Raw genomic sequence first — 21247 nt, forward strand, 5'->3', positions numbered from 1 at the left:
CATCCCTGGGTGGAGGAGGGGGGTACCGTATCAGTCCAGAGCAGGGAAAGAGCAGCCTACTCCTGGTCCTCTAAGTGCCAAGTGGGGGTAGACCTTCATGACCTCTTTGGTGTAGGGGAGCCTCTGGCCACTGCCTCAGTGTGTGGGCTGGCGGGAGAGCCCAGTGGGCAGGGGAGCCCCACGAAGGCAGCACCAACAGGCACATCCCCTGCTGAACCCCCTGCAGTTCTCAGCAGAGAACTGTTTGGTGTTATGTGCCAGCTGCTCTACAGACACGTCCACTCATCTTCACTGCAACCTCAGAAGGTGGGCCTTGATCTCACCATTTCATGGCTGAAGCGCAGAGAAGTGAAGCAATTTGCCCAAGGTCACACCGCAAGTATATGGAACTGTAAAAAATTTAACTCATGCATTTTAGACTTCAAAAATGATACTGGGATTGACAATGGTGAGAATGAAATCGTGGCCATTCACCACTGGCTGTTGTTCTTTTCTCGCTAAAGCTCACATTTTACTTGGTAGCCACTGATGGAGAAGTAAGAAGGGGCAGGGACTTGCTTTTATAATAATTATTCATTTGGGAACTAGGCTATAGAACTTGCAAGATTTCACAACCATAATGTTATTTGTCCTAACAATAACCTTAAGAGGTAGGGATAATTTTTTTAAAGACTAGGAAATAGAGACTCAGAAGAGTTAAGTAACTCACCCAAGTGCACACCCAGTAAGGGGCAGAGCCGGGATTTGAACTCAGGACTGCCTGATGCTAACGCACGTGTTCTTTCCAGCACGACAGTTGGAAACTATCAGATGTTTTAAATTTGTCTTCTTTGTAGTGACATACACGAACCTTTTTATTAATGTTTTATGGACATGAGAAAACCTGATTCAAAAGATATGAATTTTTTTCGTATACCTATCAGATTAAGTTTGTTCTTTGTACTCTTAAATTATCCTCTTTCCTTGTTTTCTTCACTAGATCCTTGTCTGACTTCCGAAGAGTCATATTCAAATGGCCTACCATACTTGCATTTTGCCGAGATCTCTGGCATGACCACGTTGCTTGGGGCATTTAAATTTACGAATGCTGTACCTGCTTTATAACTTGTGTCATCAGGAACTAGTGTTCCTCTTCGAACCACTAATTCTACTAATTCACTTTAACCTTAACTCCTACCTTATCTGTTATCAAAATTGTCACTCATGCATTCCTTCTACTTGTGGTTTCGGTATCTCTTTCCCATCCTCTGCCTTCTAATTTATGAAAAAATAAATTGTGTTTATCTTGTGATGACACGTGTTTTTCTCCTTTCTTTTAAAATAATCTAACCTGACAGGCTTTGTCTTCTAGTAGGAAAATGCAGTCTGTTCTTATTCAGCACCAGGGTTTCTCAAAATGGGGCTCCTTCCAAGGGGATCTGTCGGTGACCAGCAGTCAGTCTCTTAATAGCAGACCAGGTGGCACATGTTGGAACCAGTGCTGTCCCGTCCACAGGAAAGCCTTTAGCAGGTAGCTGTTTCCCTACTTGTTCTGCAGAGAGGTGTGAGTATCTACCAAGTGTCAGGCTCTGTGGCAGGCTCGTTATCAGGACATTTTAACAAGTTTCGGGACATAACGGTGCTGGCTCCTGGTGACAAATCCCTCTCAGAACAAGAACCAGGCACATCTCTACCTCCCCTGATTTACTGACTTCCTTCCATGTGACACTGAGGGCCACGCACCTGGTCACGCCTACCCCTGTGCCCCGGCCATCGGACAGCTCACAGATAAGCTTCGATGGTTTTTCCCATACCGCGTTCCTTTGTGTGTCTCGGATATAATTTTCTCCTACTTCTTTCTCCTCCTCTCTTTTTTTGGGATTTGGTGTTATTGGGCTTTTCGTCACTCTGCGTCTGTACTTTTACTTTAGGTCACCTGGAATCCTTTCAGAAAGTAAAAATAAACCAGGAAACAACTTAATCTGACATGGCCGAGCTGTAAAAGACTGGTCATCCAATTATCTGGCCTTCCAGCTGAGAAACAGGCATTTAATTACGTAAGAGTCTTAGAAAGAGTGAAGAAAAAATAGGAGAGAACATTAGTAGGGAAACAAAGAATCCCAAAGAAAAGTCAACAGTTGTCACCAATCTCCCAGATAACCTCATATGAAAAGCTAAAAATCCTCATGTGGTGATGAATTCCATTTTTATCGACTCCCCAAGATGTGCAGAAGGACTCACAGGCTTTCTACCACTCTGCTCCCCGCCTGAGGCCAGCGGGGGAAACACTCCCGGGGGGAGCTCTGTAAAGCTTAAGAGTCAGCCCTCTGCTCCAGCAGAGGCATGAAGACGGTGTCCCCGCCAGAGTGTCTGGATTGGCTGTTGCCAGATTTCTGGGGGGCGGGGCATCTGGAGGCCACGCCTTCCCTGCAGGTGCTGGGAGCCAGCGACGCACCCCCCACCCCGTCCTTCCAGCCTGGAAACCAAGAAGGGACTCTCCCTAGAGGACATGCAACCGGGCCACCCGTGATGCAGGCCTGGAGAGCTGACACGCATCCTCTTAATCGTCTCCCACCTTTTGAGAGAAACCCTGGCACTTGGCTTTGGGGGGGGGGCCGGAACCCCTCGGCGTGGACAAGGCCCAGTCGGTGGTCTCAGCACCCACGGCCTCTGAGTCAGAGAATAGCTGTGCCAGGTGAGCAGAGCGCGTTCTGACCAGCTCCCACGGCCCTCAGGACCCTCACGCTGAGCCTATGGACCTACGTTCCCCGGCACTGTGGGCCTCCGGTGGGCGTGGACCCTGCTTTCTCATGCCCCTTCAGAGAAGCATGCCTGTTCCGAATAAACGGGGGTGGGGTAGGGGTGGGGGAGCAGTTAGTGGGATGGAGTGGGGTTCCCTAGAGCAAACAGGGCAGAGGTGCCTGGGCCTGGGAAACACACACCAGGAGGTCCTACAGAGCCCGAGGATGATGGAGAAAGGCCTGAGGACACCTGCAGCTTTCACTATGGGGTCCCTGTTCTTGGATATGCCCCGTGGCGTGGACCCCGGATTTGAGGACTGCTGAGGGTTCGCTGTCCCCTGTGTTACACCCTTGTTGCCAGGACTACCCAGGGCAGAAAATGGGGACTGAATTTTGAGTGGCTTCTCTTTCGGGCAGTGAATGCCCTCAGTTTGTGGACAAATTTCCTCCAACTGGGAAGAGGCTGCCTCAGTGGTGGTAAGTCTCCCAGGGCTGTGTGTGCGTGTGTGTGTGATGGGGGTGGGGGGTGTCTGGTGCCATCGTGCCTGCCCCACCCGAGGGGTCCTCACTGGAGACCTAGCGAAGCTGTAGAAGGAGGGACAGACGTGAGGGCCAGCGGCAGAGGCCAGGTCAGGCACCGCGCGGCCTGGGCTCACGTCCTCACGTCTCTGGATTCAGAGAGCTGGGAAGCAGCCTGCAGCTGGGAGCAGGCGGAGAAAGCCCGCCCCTCGGCGTGGTCCCCGTGCTAAGGGCACCATCACGAGTGATCACGGCGACAGTACTAATGCAGGGGAGGGCGCTCCAGGAAAGGAAGCGGGTCCTGGGCCTGCGTGGCTCACAAAACACCTCCATCCTTTAAGGTCCTTGTTAGGCTCCAGGTCACAGGAGAAGGGTGGCTGGGGCCTTAAAGAGGGTCTGGTTCCTCTGGGTGGCCCCACCATCCCTGCCTCCCACACGGAGGTCTCCCCGGGGGCTGGGGGCCGGGAGCAGAGGGGAGCAGAGGGTGTGGCAGGGGGCGTTCTGGCCCTGGGTGAGCACCAGGCAGGGGTGGGTGGGCGGGTGAGCGGGGTCCCCGGGGCCCCTCCTCCTCCTCCTGGCCGTGCGGTCACCAAGCTGTGGGAGCCACGGAGCTCACGGCGACGGTTAGTACGCGCGTGCTGGGGAGACTGTGCAGGGCGGGGTCGAGTACCTACCCGGAGGTCCAAGCCATTCTTGCCATGTCCTGGGACAGGGTCAGACTTGGAATAGGGGAACCCTGCAACAGACACAGCACAGCTGTCACGCACGCAGCCGGGCTCGGCCGGGCTCAGGAGAGGGGCTGGCCCGGGCAGGTGGGGCTGGGCAGGTGACACACTCAAGACCCGTATCTCCAGCACACTGACTGGGGACGAAGCCAGGAAGGAGGGGACGTCCCCGAGCCCGCCCATGACACCAGGAACACCAAGGGGCCTGACCTGGCCCGGCAGGCACCTGTGTCCCCTGGCAGCCTCTGTCACCAGGCCAAGCTCCTCACCTGGCTGACCGGAAAGTGGGGGGCAAAAGGGGGAAGGGGTCCCCGTGCAGGCAGGGCTGTGCCACCCGTGCCGGAGGCGGCCCGCGGAGGCCCCGCACCAGCGGAGGGGGCCTGCAGACTGTTTTTTCAAAACCCTTGAGCTGTCTGCAATTGGGGGATTTCACATTAAAACCCTAACTTCTAGCTTCTCAAAGGGCCAGTCTGAGACACTGGGCCCTGGATTCCCCGTGGGAATCCCACACCTGGTCTCCCTCCTTGGCTCACCTCCCTGGCTGCTCTGGGGGGCCCAGGACTTTGAGACTCTCCCCTTCCCTCCATTAACTGCTTCAATGACACGTCTGGAGAGAGCAGAGCGGAAACTCCTGGCTCAGAGGTGAGTGTGGGATGTGTCCCGGGAGGGAGGACAAGAGGCAGAGCCTGGGCCCCCTGGAGAGGCAGGGGACCCCCTCCACCCTGGGGGAGGCACTGTTAGGAGGGATCCCGGCTGCCTGACCTGTCTGTCCATAGCCCGTGGCTCCATAAAGAGCAGCGCCCACGTCTGCTACATCAGGGGTCCCCGTCCCCCACAGCTCAGGCAATAGCACTGGCTTCTGGGAGCCACCAGGCCGCCCGCGAGGGCTCAGAGGGCACGGCTGGTCCCATCCCTCTGGGTTCACGAGGCCTCAGACAGGAGGACTGAGCCTCCAAAGGTGAGACGGGCACCGTGCACAGAACCGCCCACCCGCCCAGGAAGGCCCGCTTCTGAGCAAAGGATGCAGATGGGTCCAGGAGCCTTTCTTGTCGGCATGGGGGGCAGAGCAGACATCCTGTACAGGTCACATTTGCAGGAAAGGCCTCAGCTGGGGACCTGCCTCGGGGACTTGTTTGTCCCGGGGTGGCCTGTGCTAAGCTTCCAGATGTGGGTCAGGAAGGGCTTTTTACAACATCAAGGGCAGCGTTCTCAAACCACTGTTAGCCAGGGAGCCCTCTTGTCACAGGAAATGCATGTGAAAACTCTGATACATGAAACAGAGGAGAGCGGAGCTGGAGAGAGAGGAGCGGGGCTGGTCGCTCGCTCCTCCCGGTCGCCCTGGGCTCCGCCAGCTAAGTGACCTAGCCAGCTCCTCCCATTTCACAGACGGGGAACTGAGGCCCAGGAACACAGAGGGACCTGTGTCCCCAGGTCACCCGACCCTGGATCACAAGATGAGGTCTCCTGACTTACAGTCCTGGGGTCCCTCCAGGATACGCCTGCCTCCCAGTTTACACCAGAGCCAGGCACACCCAGGGGTGTGAGGCTTCGGGTTGAGGACCCTCGGGACTCTCGGCGGAGACCAGGAGCTTCTGAGCAGCTGAGGATGCGAGAGCCGTGCTTCTCAAAGTGGGGCCCCCGACCTGCAGCACCAGCTGCGCCCGCGGGCTTGTTACCAGGACGTTCTCAGGGCCCACCCCAGACCTACAGACTCAGAATGCTGGGGCTGGGGTCCGGCGGTCTGCGTTTTGCAAGCCCTCTAGGGCGCTAGTTTGCACATGAAGGCCTGGGAACCCTTAGGGCCCTGAGAACAGCGATGCCCTCCCCTCTAGCCTTACCTGCTCCTGGTTCTCCACCTGGACACACTGCAATCACCTGGCCAGCTTCTGAAGTCCCCTGTGCTCAGGCGGCCGGCCTCCAGTCTCACATGAAGTGTAGAGACCTTACTTCCACTCAGGCCACTTCATCCTCCTGACGGGTCACGTACGACTGTTTTAGCTCTTCTACCCGCCTTGAGCTTCCATATTGGATGATGTAACATTTTTTTTGCCTTGATCATCAGTAATTTAAGAAACTCATCAAAAGAAGGACAGTCTGTTATAATGACCCCTATTTTAACCTACTTGGATGTTTTCCTTTCTGAATTTCCAAGGCATCTTTTCACTTTCTTTCTGTTTGGAGAACTGCCTTAGCCAAGGAGTGAAAACTTAGTTTTCCTTGGTCTGAGAACCATTCTCCATTTTCCATTCATTCCTGAAGGATGTTTCCACCCAAGATAGAATTCACATTCACAGCAAATGACTTTCTGCACATGAAAAACAGGCCACTTTCCGCTGGCCTCTGTGTCTTCTGGGGAGAAATTGGCAGTTATTTGCACCGGTGTCCCCAGTAGGGAGTATGATATGTCTTTTCTCTCAGGGTGCTTTCAGTATTATTTTTTCTGTCTTTAGTTTTTGTAAGTTTAATTATGGTGTGTTATGGTGTGGATTACTTTGAGCTTATTCTACTTGGGGTTCACTCAGTTTCTTGAGTGTGAGTTTACATCTCTTGCCGAATTTGCTTAGTTTTCAGGCATTCTCTCTTTGAATATTTTTCAGATCCATTCTCTTCTTTCTGGAACTCCAGTGATACAAGAGTTGTCTGACAGGTCTCTGAGGCTCTGTTCTTTCCTTTCTTTTTTTTTTTTTTTTTTTCTTTATTTATTTTTTTACTATTTTCTTTCTGTTGTTCAAGTTGGATAATTTCTGTTGTTCTGTCTTCAAGATCACTGATTCTTTCCTCTGACACATCCTGCTATTCTGTTATTGAACCCACCCTGTGAATTTTTAAGTCTTGGTTATTTTATTTTTCAATTCCACAATTTCCATCGGGTTCTTTTTTACAACATATTTCTTCTGTGAGATTTTCTTTTTTTCTTTTTCAGTTGTTTCAGTTGTTTCAAGAGTATTTGTAATCGTTTGTTGGAGCATTTTTGTGATGACTGCCTTAAAAATCCTTCTCCGATAATTTCAACATCTGATTCTTTTCCGTGTTAGGATGTGCTGATCTTTTCTCAATCAAGGAGTTACCTTCACGGTTCTTGGTGTGATGAGTAATTTTTCACTGAATCCTGGATGTTCGGCTATTGTATTGGGAGACCTGGATTCTAGCTAAGTCTTCCGTATTCTAGGTTGTCACTGTGTTTAGGTTTAACATGCAGGGCCTGGCTTATTATGGGCCGTGAGTCTGAAGACAGTTTAGTTTTCAGAATGCTTGTTAAAGTGTTCTTCTGATCTGCCGAGCCCACCTGGTGTTGCCGGTAGCACTCTGTGGGTGAAATGTGCTTCCCTGGTTGTCCTGTGCCCCGAGGTGGGGCTGGGAGACACTGGCCATGGATGGAGAGTGTTTCCCTGGGCCTATTCTCCAGGATGCTGGGTGCCAGGGAGGGCCCTCTGCTGGGTACCAGGGAGGGCAGTCATATTTGGTCACCTTGTCTACCGCATGGGAGGTGAGAGACACCGGTCCTGCATTTTTCCTCAAGCCCTCAGGTCTCTGGCCAGTCCACCTTCCTCTCTCGACCCTCCAGAGCTCTGTGGTCATCTGCTCTATTGTACTTGGGCTTCTCAGCTGTATTGGGTGGGGAGGAGCAGGGAGAGAGGAGTCTCCACTATCTCATCCCTGGGATGCTATCGAGACCCATTAGATTGGTCTCTCCTGGGATGGGACAAGCCATTGGTAGATTTCAGAGGTCCCAGGATCCCACGTGCAGCCAGGATTGAGAACCACTCATTTAAAAGGCCCCTTCACACATTTGGAGATTTTACTTGACCGTCATAAGCCAAGGCATTACACGTGAGCCCATTTTACAGGTGAGGAAGATGAGGCTTAGTGACATTAAGTGACCTGTATAAGGTCAAATTGTTACAAAGAGGATGAGACAAACTTCCAGGACTCTGGCTTCAGGAACCAGTAACCTTATGTGCTCTGGCAGCTCCGTCCTGGTCAGGGTGTGTAGGCATGGGAGTCTTCTAGGGACCTGCCTGGCAGATGGCATCGGCTGGCCTTAAGAGTGTGTGCTTTGTGTGTATTAGAGAGAGAGAAGGCACACAGGGAGGAGGCAGGTGTGCTGCACCTAGACAGGTGGCAGCTGGGTACTCGTGATCCCAAGTTGTATCAGGCCCTGTAAGCACTGGACACCTGCCCACGCCCATGTCCAAGCTCAGCCTAACGAGGCTCCCGTCACCTCCTCCCAGGAGCCCACCTGTGGAAACCTTGCCCTCAGCATTCTGCTGGGACCACTCTTGGGTCTCCCTGGGTCTGTCCCTGTTCTGGGCTGGCTTGTCAGAGGTTAGAGTAACCACTGGATGGATGGGCAAGGAGAGGCCCCTTGCAGGCGGATGACTGTTCCAGGTGCAGCTACAGGCACACGGCTCATCACAGCATCCAGGATGCTTTGTGGATGACAGTCAGGAAGCCATTCCCCCGGGCAGATCTGGTCAGTGTCACCAGCACCCTAAACGGTTTTCAGTTCACTGACGCGTAAATATGCAAGTTTGCAGCAGCGTGGCCCTGGGCAGGTTCAGATCCCCTCTCCGAGCCCCGGTGACCCCACCCAAGGAAGGAGGGGCTGGGACCCCCTTCAGCCCCAAGAAACGTGAACAGGAGGCTCCTTGGGGTGTCTGAGCTTCTGGCCTCTCCCTCCCGGCTCTCCCCTGCCCCGGCCCCTGGCCCTGGCTCTCTCCATGTCCGGGGCTCCCCCACCCACACTCCATCCTTCCCCCCAGGTCCCGTGGAGATGTGGAGGCGGGAAAGAGAGGCGTAGGACCAGGAGGGAGGTGGGGCAGAGCAAGAGAATCACAACTTCTTTGGGCCTCAGGCCCTTTAGAGAAAGTAGCGCAGCTCAGGAACCTGCCTGGGGGAGGCCCGGATCTCAGGGTACCCACCCACACCCCCCAGGCCCATCCAGGAGCCAGGACCCCAGGGACTCGACCTCCAGCCCCGACTCCTCTCCTGAGCGCCCAGCCCACCCGCCCACCGCCTGGCAGCTCCATCTGGGCGTCTCGGGCTCCAGACTCAACACGGAGAACCCACCTGGTTCCTGCCCAGGCTCTGAATAAAGGTCGCCCCAGGTCATTCCTGATTCCGCCCCCCCCCCCCCCCGCCTTGATGGCTCACACCGGTCCTGCTGTTCAGACTGTTCGGGGGGCCTCCCCGTCGCTTATCTGGACACCCAAGTTCCTTTCGCCCGGCCTGGCAGCCTCTGGTCTACCCTCTGCAGAGCTGCCCCTCTGTGTTTAAATGCGTAAAACGGACCACCGCATCTCCTGCTCACAGCCCCGCCGTGCGCACGTGGCCCCAGCATCGCACACAGACTGGCTGTTTCTGGCTACCCTCTCCCGCCACCCCACTGGCCTCCTGCTTCCCAAGTGGCCACCTTGCTTCCCGCCTGGGACCTCTGTGCGTGCTGTTCCTGCCCCTCCGATCCCTCTCCCCGGGACCCCGCCCAGGGCACACCAGAAGACTACCTCCCTCAGAACTCCTCCCCCAGTCTGGATGACGGCAGTTCCCCTCCTACGGCCTTTCCTGCCCCGACCATCCTGCTGAAACCTCCCTCGGAGGAGGCCAGGGCTCTGCTGAAAACCCCTAGGTCCGTCTTCCACTCAGAGGCCAGGCCGAGCCCCCCAAGGCCCATGAAGCCCTCTGTGACCCTGCCCCTCCCCGCCCACCCCATGGCCCAGCAGCCGGGCCCCACCTTTGTGAGGAGGGCCCTCCCCTGCTCACTTAGCATCTCCCTTCCCTGAGCCCTCGGCAGCGCCTGGCTCTAGAGCTGCAGAGCCTCGCGCGCCACAGGCCTTGCTCTTTAACTTGCATTTTGTCTGTGTCCCCCCCCGCCGCCTCCAGACTGTCAGCTCCTGGGGCGGGGATGCTGTCTCTTTGGCCTCTGCTCTGGGCCCTGGACCTACCCAGTCGGGGGACAGGAGCCTTCACCACACGCTGATCGAGGCTGGGTGGTCACGCCCTGTCTCTGGGCCTCCTCCTGCTTGTCTGAAAACGAGGGCCAGGACTGATGTCCCGCCCGTGTGACGCTTGCGGATTCTGCCCCGGCGGTCCTCAGGTCACAACACCCAGACTGAGCAGGTGCCCATTCCCCGAGCTTCTCACGGGGTTGGCAGACAGCAAATCAGGTCTCGCTTTCTTTCAACCATGGACTGAGAAAGGTGAGAATGACTTTTTCTTGCCTGGAAACTCCAGAGGACTAACAGGGCATGGGGAAAGCCACTTCTGACCAGGCCTCAAACGCACTTTCCTGCTGCCAGGAGGGAAAGGAAAACGGACGAGAGGTGCCGTCTCCCAACCGTCACACTGGTGGGCACTGGGGGTGGGGGGCCAGGAAGCAATCTGGGATCCTAGCCCCAGGCCAGGCCCGGACTGGGTGGGCAGCAGGTGAAGACAAGGGAACGGGACTTTGTGGGGACGGACACACGGCAAAGCCACAGGAAGGGCGGGGGTGCAGCGGCCCCCAGGGGACCACCCACCTGCGCTGCCGCGGTTTCGAATGCAGAGCTTTCCTCACCCCGACCTCCGAACCCACCCTAACTCCTCTCCCGTGCTGGGATGTGAGGACGGGCATGATTCCTCTCCGAAGGGTAGGGTCCTTTCCAGGGGTCAATGAGTCCTCAGGGGAGGGTCTCCAGCCCGCCTGGGGCTTAGTCGTACAGTCGCACACCTGCGACCACCTGGAGGGGATGCGGGGAACCTCAAGAGGGAGGACAGGGCTCAAGGGCTTAGGAAGGTGGGAGCCAGAGTGGCAGCAGGGCCCAGGCCAGGGGAGGGGCTCCCAGCGCTGCATGCTCTCCTGGGGCAGCAACCGCATCCTGTAAGGCTCAAGACCCTCTTCTTGTGATAGAAAATCAATCCCATCCCCTTCCTGCGCAGAAATCAGATTCATCAATAATATAACCTATCAATACATGCATAGTCCAGGTAACGCCCTACGTGTAGCCTAAAGGAAAATAACAGCCGTCTACCACAAAATGCCTATTTCAATGAGACCCCCTTTGGAGGGGCCGGCAGTGCCTGCTGACAGCCGCTGCCACAGAGGAGAGGGATGTCACACTGGCTTGTCAGTCGTCTGCGTCCCTGGGGCATGGGCACCGGGCCACATTCACTACCTCCTCGCCACCGCCGAGCGCTGTGTCCAGCACATAGTAGGTGCTCAGTTAACGTCTGGTGAAGGGACGGATGAGTGACTGAATGATGGATTCAGTGTCAGGTGAGGGGCACTGATGGTGTCATGAGAGGCATGAGGTTGTGCCTGGCCCCCCGAGAGCCCACAGGAGACCCCAGGCAGGCGGCGGCAGGGTGCGCGTGCTCCCAGTGGCGTCTCTACCTGTCCCAGCTCCCCGCGCTCCCCGGGGCGGGGGCCGCTCTTGTCTTCTCCGTCTCCCCCTCGGCGCCCCGCACAGCGTCTGGCACAGAGTGGGTGCTCAATAAATACCCGTTGAATCTAATGCATCTCAATTCAACAAACAGTTATTGAGCGCCCACTGTGTTCAGTGTCACAATCCTACCCTCCCCAGGCGCGCTGCGGACGGGTGCCCGGGGAGGCAGCGGGCATGCCCTGCCACCGACAAACGCCTTCCTCAACAGCGGCAGTTTGCAAACGACACTGGTGTCAGTGGGCTCACACCTGGGGGCTACTTGGTGAGATTCAAAGGAACCCGAGAAAAGAAGGTGGATACCCCCCCTTTCCTCAGTCTGAGTGTGCTCATCCCACCCAAACGTCTCAAGAGGCCAGCAGAGAGCAAGGCACGCCTGACCTGGCATGACCAGCAGCCTGGACCCTCACCGCTACTTCCATGCACGGCGGGAAGGAAGGTGACGTCACCAGGACAGAAATAAAGGTGCAACTGCAACCGTCAGACACAGCAGGTTTCCTGTTCGGAGGAACTGACATCAGAACACGAGCAGAAAGTGAAGGGACGACAGAAGCACCATCCCAGTCACCGTGAGCCTGCATCCCTGACAGAGGTGGACACACACGCGTGCCTGCACGCACGCACGCACACACAGACACACACAGGTTGTTTGTACACCAGAGGGTGCACCCCAGCAAGAGCACGGATTCCAGCACAGATGCCCCGACTCCCGCCGGCCGGGCACCCCTGGCTGGAAGGCGGTCCATGCCCACCCGCCACTGCACCTGCAGCTCGTAATGGAAACAGCAGCAAGGAAGGCCTTGGCAGACTTTGCAGGTGTGTGATTGGCCAGAACAGCTGCACCGCCTCTGGGCCTCACAGCAGCTACCACCTGGGGGACGCCTGGGATGACCCTGGGGCACCCCGTCCGGCACATGTAGATGAGGAGGCAGCACACAGACGTGAGGAGACACGCACAGGTCACACGGCAGGTCAGCGCGCACAGGGAGGTCCCCACGGGGCAGCCCAGCTCCTGCCCGGGCTTCTCCCCAGACGGTGCCCCCACCTCCCTAAGCCCCCAGCCACGGGCAGGCCACGAAGGTAAGTGGGACTCCCTGGGGAGAGCAGCTGCCCCCCGAGGAGAGACCGGGGGCAGGGGGTGAGGTGGAGGCCACCAGCTTTGCAGATGCGGGCCGGCCCACCACCCAGCTAGGGAAGGACGGAAGCAAGAAAAGACCACCCGGAGACCCAGACAGTCGTTTCCTGAGTGCTCTCAGGCCCCTTGGTGCCTTCAAGGCATAGAGGGCTGCTGGGGGCTGCTGGGGGCTGCTGGGGCAGCAGGAGCTCTCCACCTTCCAAACATAACCGCCATTCAGAAAAACAGTGCAAAACAAAGGGTCATGGTCAAGGCCAACGGCCGGGGGCCACGTGCAAGTCCTGCACCACCAGGCAGAGGGGGGCTGGAAGGCTGGCTGCTGCCGCCTGGTTCAGAGTCTGCCCGTCGGTTCTCCTGTGACCAGCCCTGTGCCCCTCACTCTGCCGCTGGTGGGCCTGGCAGCCTGCCTCGGCCCTTTCAGATCCGCCCCAGGAGAAGTCAGCCGCCCACCGCCGTTTGGACGAGTCCCTCTGGGGGACTCTGGTGTGACCTTCCCGTGGGGACGTCAGCCCCGTGCTCCGACTCTGGGTCCCATTCAGAGCGGCCCAGGCAGGTGGGGCTCAGGGCACACAGACATCCGCTTACAGAGATCACACACAACACAACACACGCTTTCTCTGTTTAGACATCTTCTCTAACAAGCAATCCTCTCCACGTTTCCTCACCCTCCTCCACATCGAACGCACACGCCTTAGCTTGTGAGATAGTCTACAATCATGAGGACAGTGATGACAGTGACGATGGAAACTGGTCTGCTTGCTGAGCATCTACTACGGGCCAGGCCCAGCGCTGTCTGCACACGTGGCCCCGCCAGGCACACAGGTGAAACGGAGGCCCAGTGAGTGGTGAGCAGGGTTTTGAACTCAGGTCTGTCTCACAGCAGAGGCAGTGTCTTTCCTCCGCTTTCTCACGCCCACACCCATCCCCTCCTGGCCTCTGCTTCCAAGCGAAGCCTCAAGCTTGTCCACAGAAACCCGCCCACAGCCGCCGAGACCCACAGGCTCTGTCCGCCATCTACCGCACGCGTCAGAGGGCAGCTTGCTGCTGTCTCTGCCTGTGATTTACAGCCTCTGGACGTGAAGAACATTACGGGGAGTTTCCCCTGACATCTCAAGGTCACGTCTACTGCAGCTTCAGGACCCCCGAACCAGGCAGACGTGGCCTTTGTCTCCCGCGTTCCCTGAGTTTCTGGAGTCCGAGCTCCTGGCCCCTTCCCCAGGCTGAGCACAGGAGACAGGACGACACTGCTCTCGGCTCCGAGTCTGGACTCACCCACCCGGACCACGCTCCCGGCCGCTCCGGAGGGGAAACGGGCCCTCCACTTCCAGCCTGGCAGCCCACAAACCCTTTTCCCAAAGGAGTCCAGGAGACTGAGTTGGCCTCTGCCCTCTTGCCATCTCTGGACGGTTCTGGGAGTCACGGGTGCGGCCCGCAGGAAGCACGCTGACTAAATCAGGATGTCACCGAGGGAAGCCAGCACCTGGCTGCGGGTCTGCTTCCTACCGGGCTTGCCCTTCTGTCTGTCAGGCTTAGATCTCGGAGGATCAGCTTGAGGTTGGGGGCCCCTTTTCTGCAAGGCCTTTCGTGCCACATGGACAGCTCCTTGCTCAAAAGAACCACTCACGTGAGTAAAAGTTGTCCCCTGGCATTGTTTGGAGAGGGCCTCTATCAGTGCCGCTACTGTGGGACAAAGACTGGCTGTCTAGGTCTGGAGAATTGGTCCTAGTGTCTGCATCCCCCTTGAGAATCAGCCAGCTGGTCTTCTGCTGAGAAAAAAAAAAAGTCCCGTGAATTTTGAGGTCATCTGCAGTGGCATTGCCCCATTTTACAGATGAGGCAACTGAGGCTCAGGGAGGCAGGGGACCAAATGTCTTCACACGGGGAGCACCGGGTAAGTGAGTCTTGGGCTTTTTCCACACACACCTACCTTCCTTAAAGACAAGCAAAGGGGGCCTTGGCCCTTGAGCCAGAGTGGGTGGGTGAACTCAGCCCGTGGGCCAAATCCTAAAATATGCACTTTGACTTGTTTTCCGTGGTTTTCAGACATCTCCTTGGTTTTAGAACCATGACCAAGTTACCCAGCATAGAATAAGGACTTTAGCAGTAAGGGGGCTAAAGTGTAAGGGGACTTGTGGGGCCACCTCTTAAACTTGTCCCCGTTCCGCGTGGCCTCACCGGACCCCTAAGGAGCAGAACCTAAGAGGAGGAGCCTGAGGCTTCTAGATGGAGAAGCCCCCACAAAGCCAGGTCTGCCCCTGCGTTACCTTTCTGTTATCCGGGTCGAAGCTTCCATCCTCCCCATCTGATCGCCTCGCGGCTGGAAGGAAAAATCCGTCTGTCAGGGCAGCTCACAGTTGGTTCTGGATTTCCACACCACAATCATGCTCAAAAATGGAAAATAATCAAAGAAAAGTCTGCCAGTACTCGAACTGTTAAGGGCTGAGGAACCAGGCCAGCTGGAGAAGGTCCCCACGGGAATGTGGCCTGGGGAGTGCTGGGGCCTTGCACAGGATGCACTGGTCAAGAGCAGGTGTGTGAAGTGATGCCTCATTTACATTCCACCACCCCCTGCGGCCTCCTGGCATTTCAAGAACACACGTTGTACCTTTCCAGTTTAACTTTAAAGGAATAGAAGGGCCCAGTGGTCCAGCCCCAGGTGGGTCAGACTCAGCTGGGTGCTTCACGGACATTATTGCTCATCCCCACAGACCCATTTCACAGATCAGAGGACTGAGGCTCAGAGACGGGATGTGCCTTTCTCGAGATCACAGACCAGCGGGTGGCAGAGGCTGACATTTGAACCCAGGCAGTCTGCCTCCAAAGTCCTTCCTCTGTCTGCCCCGCTTCACTGCCCCCAAAACACAAAACGGCAAGTGAGCTTTGCCACTGAGAGAATTCCATGAAGAGTGGTAAAGAGGGTACAACATACACCAGAGGTGTGCTCGGTGGAAGAGAGCAGGTGAACGTCTGTTATTCAGCAGACGACCTGGAGCTGAGTGGAGAGGTGTCTGTATTTTCTGTTTGCCTGTTTTTGGTGGGGGGTGGGAGTGGGGGTGGGGGTGTTATCATGCAGCTAGGCTGACATGATCTCCAACCAAGCATGATGAGATAAACCGCATGAGGGCAGGTCAACGGTTCTCAGCATCCAATTCACCGAGGACCCATGCTGTGCCTCCCGAGCTAAACGATTGGCCCCATGCACAGAACAATGGAAGGAAAGCCCCCAGTGTCCTTCGCCACCTGCCAGGGAGACCAAGGCCGTAGTAAGGACATGCTAAGGGTGGGTTCCTTACCTGCAGCCTGTGGAGGGCTCAGACCTTCTAGCCTTTTGGAGCACCCTGCCTCCTGCACCACCAAGGACAAGACTGACATCAGGCCCGAGAGCTTGGAAATTGGGGATTGGGCTACAGGACCTTGACAAGATAAGGCCACAATTGAAGACCATTCTGGATACACTGGCATTTCGTTATTCCCAACGGCTACCTGTTTCTCCCTCTCCCAGCAGAGACAGTGGTTTTCAAAATGAAGATAAAAACCCTTCTGTGTCCATTCAAGGAGGCAAACTGATGACTAGCCTGCATGCAGGGCACTGTGCTGGAGACGTGGCGGGCAGGGGGCTCAGAGGGACGCGTGCCTATCAGTGTGGGCTCTCCTGTTGCCTGGACAACGGCTGTCGCTGGGAAGTGGAGCCCTGAGTGGCCAGACATCAGCTGGGACTCTTGGCAGCTGCACACGGCCCCAGGGACAATCAGGCCAGTGGCTAGTTGGAGCTCTAAGAGCACTGCCACTGTCCAGCCCAGAAGAGGCCTCCAGGGCTGGGTCTGCTGGCAAAAGTAAGTGAGCTGCATCCTTGAACAGCCCTCAGAGGCCCCCAAATGGGCCGAAGGGACCGTCATACTTGGGGTAATTTGCAAATGCAAAAACAACTAAGTGGCTCCAACCGAAGAGCTTTTTGGGAAGTGAGGTCCCAGGACTTCAGATCACAGCGGCCCCACGGGTCCTAGGACTTTCCACAGCCTCGGGGGGCACATTGGGCCAGACAAACTCTGGCTGTAGAGCTACCTCAGGGCTCAAAGAAGAGCCCCACCTCCAACGAGGGAGATATCCCAGCAAGATTTAGCAAGCGTTCTCTGCCATTGCCACCCGCCCCAGCAGGTGTGCACAATCTAAGCAGACTCAAACCACAGGCCTTCCAGAGCCCCAGTCTGCCAGCCCGCAAAACACAACAGCTTCTCTTGAGAAATGGAGAACGGCTAGGGAAATAGAGGAGCCTGGCACTTTGCGTTATTTGCGGGCTGCTTCCTTAATAGCTCCGAGCCTCAGTTTCCTGATCTGTAAAATGGGCAAATGACGCCCACCCCCTCCAAGTTGCAGGGACCGCATGAGATAACACGAGGATGCTGTTACATGATGGGGAGCTCAGCTTACAGGTCTGAAATATCAGGAATAGGTGAGAGGCTAATCTCGCAGCTAATTTGTAACAGGCCGTTTCAGGGCATCAGGAAGAGACAGATCAATTCAGGACAAGCAGAGCAATCGAGTCGCGTGCGTCTTTCCTACCACACAAGGCAGCGCCTCCAAGCCCTGGAAGGTATCTGCCATGAGCACCCTTTTGGGAAAGGCTGATGTCCTACTCCCTGTGTCCCTTGGGACCTTTACAGAAAGCATCCCAATGACAGTGGGAGGTCTCTAATTTTCTCTCTGGATACAGGGCGATTCGCTTTCTTCCCATCCGAGAGCCAAAATGAGACTCAACCCCATTATAAAGGAATCCCAGAGAGACATGAGATGTGATTAACTCCCGTCTTAACCCAGGCACCAAATGAAGAGCTACTAGTACTGGCTGCGCAGGTTGCCTCTACTGTCTGGTGTGGGTGGGCGGCTCTGGGAGGTCAGAATGAGCCCCCCTGTCTGCATGTGTGGGAGGTGGTGAGACGCGCCCCCCCACCCCGGGCCAATGCCTCCACGCACACTGACATCTGACAGCTCACTCGCGCTTACCAAGGGAACAAAACAGCTGGACAGTCAGCTTCCTGGAAAACTTGGGGGAGGCATTACTTTTTCCTCTTGAATTCACTTTGAACAGTCTAAAAGCTGGGCCAGCTCCACTCCATTGAAAGTCCCCACTCTGTGCCAAGCATCACGTGGCCTCATTCAGAGTCCCTTGAAGCCAGAACCCCGCTCTCCAGACGGGGAGACAGAGCCGGCAGGGGAGCAGCTGTGGCTGGAACCCTGTCTGCCTCGCAAAGCGTCCTGGGTTCAGCACTGCAAATGACTCAGGACCATTCAAAAGGCACCAAAAATGTCCCCATTGCAGCTGGACCTTTAGTGGGAGGTGAGAGGCCCCCTGCACCCCACTCCCAGCCCATTCAACACCCACCGCTGGTCCTGTCGCATCTCTGCCCAACGGGATGTGGTTCTTCCCTCCCTTCCTTCTTCCCTTTCCTTATTTTGCATTCAGTTCCTTTTGCTTCTTTTCTTTTCTTTTTTTAAGCCATCGAATTGTAACCAAGTAGAGTTGGAACTAAGGTAGTCCAAGAAAATACCGTTGGTCCCTCATGATGTAAAATGAGAGCAGTGTGTTCAGGGGTCAGGAATCAGGCTGACCTGGGTATGACTTGGCCATCGACTGGTCACTTCTCGGCCCTGGCCTTAGTTTCCTTGTCTACGACGATAGCTGCCTCGGGGCTGTGCCCCAGCACACACGATGCATGCGGTGCTGGTACGTGACTGCTAATCCCAACCCTTGTCCTCAGCGCCAGTGTCCCGCCCCCGCCCAGTCCCCAGGCCTGGCCATCCTCACGCTGGGGGATCATTTCCCCCAAACGGCAAGGCGACTAGAGCACCAGAAAAGAGTGTTGCTAGTTAAAAAACAAAAACAAACAACAACAAAATCTTTCGATGAGTTGGAAATAAAAAGTGGAAAAGTAAATGCATTAATTAAAAAGCATACAATTTTAAAACTCACTGAATATATCATCTTAAATTAGTGAAACGGTCCAGGAACTCAACATCCTCACCCGGAGTTTGTTTCTGGAAAGTCTGGAGATGAAAAGGCTGGCTTCTCCAGCCTGAGGTGTGCACCTCTCTTCCTCGAGAGATGAGATGGGGGTGGGGTGGGGGCTGCACGTGGGCTTTAAACACACACATGCACACACACACACACGCATGCTCGTACACACGCATGCTCCACACATGCCTGCCTCCCGCCCCAACACACTTCTGCCCGGATACAGTCCAGTTAGATGGGGGGCATCTTGTGAAACTCAAGACATCTCAAACGTATTGGAAATCAAATGCATCCCATCACATCATTATATCCCTTCAGCACTGTTTTGTTTTTTCTTTTGGCCGTGACATGTGGCATGCAGGATCTTAGTTTCCCTACCAGGGATGGAACCCGTGCCCCCTGCAGTGGAAATGCAGTCTAACCACTGGACAGCCAGGGAAGCCCCACACCCATCATGTCCTGAGGGTTGTCTAAGGAAAGCTGGTCGAGAACTACAGAGTACCTGTGAACGCCCACCCCAGCCACGGTCCATTTACAGCCAAGCAGGGACAGGCTGTTCTCGCGTCCATCCCCGAGATGTGGCTGAACACGTGGCAGAGAGCAGGTGCTCTGCAGAGTTTATTTCACAAAATAATCAATAAACCCAAATTCTGGAATCTTAAAAGGGTTTGGGTCATTGCTCAGAGTTCAGTCAAATAGGAATTCCCTTGCCTTTGGATAGAAGAGGCATCTGTATGAAGATTAAAAAATAAATAAATAAAGATTACCCCCGGTAACGGTACACCAGGAATTCCCTGGCATTCCAGTGATTAAGGCTCTGAGCTTCCACTGCAGGAGGCGTGGGTTCAATCCCTGGTCAGGGAACTAAGATCCTGCTACCCTCGCACGCCCGGCGCCCCCCCAAAAGTAAACCAAATCTCCAGTGCACGATTTGGTTAAGGGACTCACTGTCAGAAGTTCTTTGTCTTAGACCGGGCTCCATCAGACGCTAGTGAGCTGCTGAATAACCTGATTTACTGCCTATTCACCTCCTAAGGGCCGGCCCTCCTACCCTGCGTGTGTACCTGACATGTTAGCAGTTGATAAAAGGCGAGTCAGTCAGTCCCTCCCGAGGACACGGACAGAACACACAGCCTCCAGGCTGGAGCACGGGCACCACAACTAAAGGACACTGTTGTGTGCCTGCTCCTTCCTTCCTGTGCCTCAGTTTTCCCACTGGGAACAGAGGGGCAGGTCTGGACAACCTCTGGGGGCCCTGGAGTCTACACGCCCCTCCCACTCATCCCTCGGGAAGATCTACGCTCCCTGCATCTCTGATTGAGAGGCAATGGTGAAAGGCATCACCTTCTGGAAACCCAGGAGTTCCCATTCACCTTTTTCTTTTTTGGGAAAAGGAAGAAATATACAAAGCACAGGGCCTATTGCAGTCAAGGAGAAAATTAAAAAACAAATCCGGTTGCATGGATTTGTCAGTAAGCCACAGAAAACACACTCTTCTAGACTCCACCCAACAGCGTCCATCCAGCTGTCAGCGGGGGACGTGGCTATTTTTCGGGTGCATCTGGACAAGAACTTTAAGTATGGGAATTCCTCTTCCATCTCTCTAGCAACTTAATAGCAATCCCCGTCACGTGCACAGCACTCGACCGCTTAGAATGTGATTCCTCGTTCATTACCCCACCCGGTCCTCACAGCCAGCCTGTGGAAAGGGCAGGATGGAGGGTCGGTCCTGTTTTGCAGACGAGGAAACAGAGGCTCAGGATGGTGAAGCAACACGCCCCAAATCACCAGAAATTCTGTGACGAAACAGGCGAGACCTGGAGCCTTCTGCTCCCGGCACACCTGTCCCTGGCAGGCTTGGGTGGTGTGGAGGTGGCTGGTCACCTCTGAGAGGGAAGCTGGGGGGCGAGAGACGCCCTTGGGACCAAGCACCTCCAGCCCGTGTCTGCTGATGTAAGAAATCCCTTCAACCAAGGCTAAGTCATTCATTCCATTATCAGAAATTCTCAAAATGTAAGACTTAAATTCTCACAGAGGAATAAATGACTGATTCTGGTTTGTTCCATTTTCCAAAGACCAGGCTGGGTCAGGCTGTGGTCCAAGCACCTCCATCCCCCTCGTCATCTTAGCTAAAGTCAGTCTGGCTGCTCCCCTCAAAGTAGCATCCCTGAAGCTACACACCGAGACCAGCTCTCGGTTACCATCCCCAGCCCCAGCCCGGCCCGAGTGCGTTAGCCCTGGGTTTAGACACACAGAGGTGTCCTTACTTGGACACACCCTTCATTGTAATTTATGAAGGGGCCTCTCGGGAACCTGCCGGCAAATGTGCACCTAACGTTCGGACTGTGGGGCCTCCGCGGTACCCTCCCCATCGTGTATCGGAACACAACAACAGGAAGCATTCGGAAGCAAAGGGACTGACAGGCATGCAGGGCAAACACAGCAGCAGAGGAATCCGACTGCATGTACCATGCTGCTTGTAGATGGGGGGTTTCCTATAGATGTTATCTTTGACGCCAGTGTCTGGGAAAGAAGAAAGAAAAAAAAAAAAGGAGAGAAGAGCAGGGTGAGCAAGCAAGGTGTGATGGTTTCCATTCTACCACTTTTTCGTCAGCAGTGATCCGTCACCCAGATTTAGAGTCCTCAGCAAAGATCTGGCACCCTTGGGCGATGGGCGTCCAGGTCCCACACCGTACATCAGCTTCACTCAGCCCAGATGC

At 55.4% G+C, this 21247-nt stretch overlaps 1 protein-coding gene across 11 annotated transcripts in view; it reads right to left on the reverse strand.

Moving 5' to 3' along the window:
- The window catches only part of ABLIM2 (actin binding LIM protein family member 2), a 153195-nt gene that overhangs the window by 18578 nt on the left and 113370 nt on the right, over nucleotides 1-21247 (reverse strand). For 3 of the 11 annotated variants that reach the window (XM_057706604.1, XM_057706601.1, XM_057706598.1), the window contains 3 exons: nucleotides 14782-14834; nucleotides 14142-14283; nucleotides 1269-3975 (listed from right to left, as the gene is read on the reverse strand). In XM_057706604.1, the coding sequence (XP_057562587.1) occupies nucleotides 3488-3975; nucleotides 14142-14283; nucleotides 14782-14834 (683 nt within the window). In that variant the 3' untranslated portion in view covers nucleotides 1269-3487. Of the gene's footprint in view, nucleotides 1-1268; nucleotides 3976-14124; nucleotides 14284-14781; nucleotides 14835-15810; nucleotides 15931-20996; nucleotides 21051-21247 lie in introns of those variants that run through there. The other 8 variants (XM_057706597.1, XM_057706596.1, XM_057706595.1 and 5 more) reach the window with 7 other exon arrangements.

The sequence above is a fragment of the Hippopotamus amphibius genome, chromosome 13 (assembly GCF_030028045.1).
Source record: "Hippopotamus amphibius kiboko isolate mHipAmp2 chromosome 13, mHipAmp2.hap2, whole genome shotgun sequence".
NCBI classification, from domain to species: Eukaryota; Metazoa; Chordata; class Mammalia; order Artiodactyla; family Hippopotamidae; genus Hippopotamus; species Hippopotamus amphibius.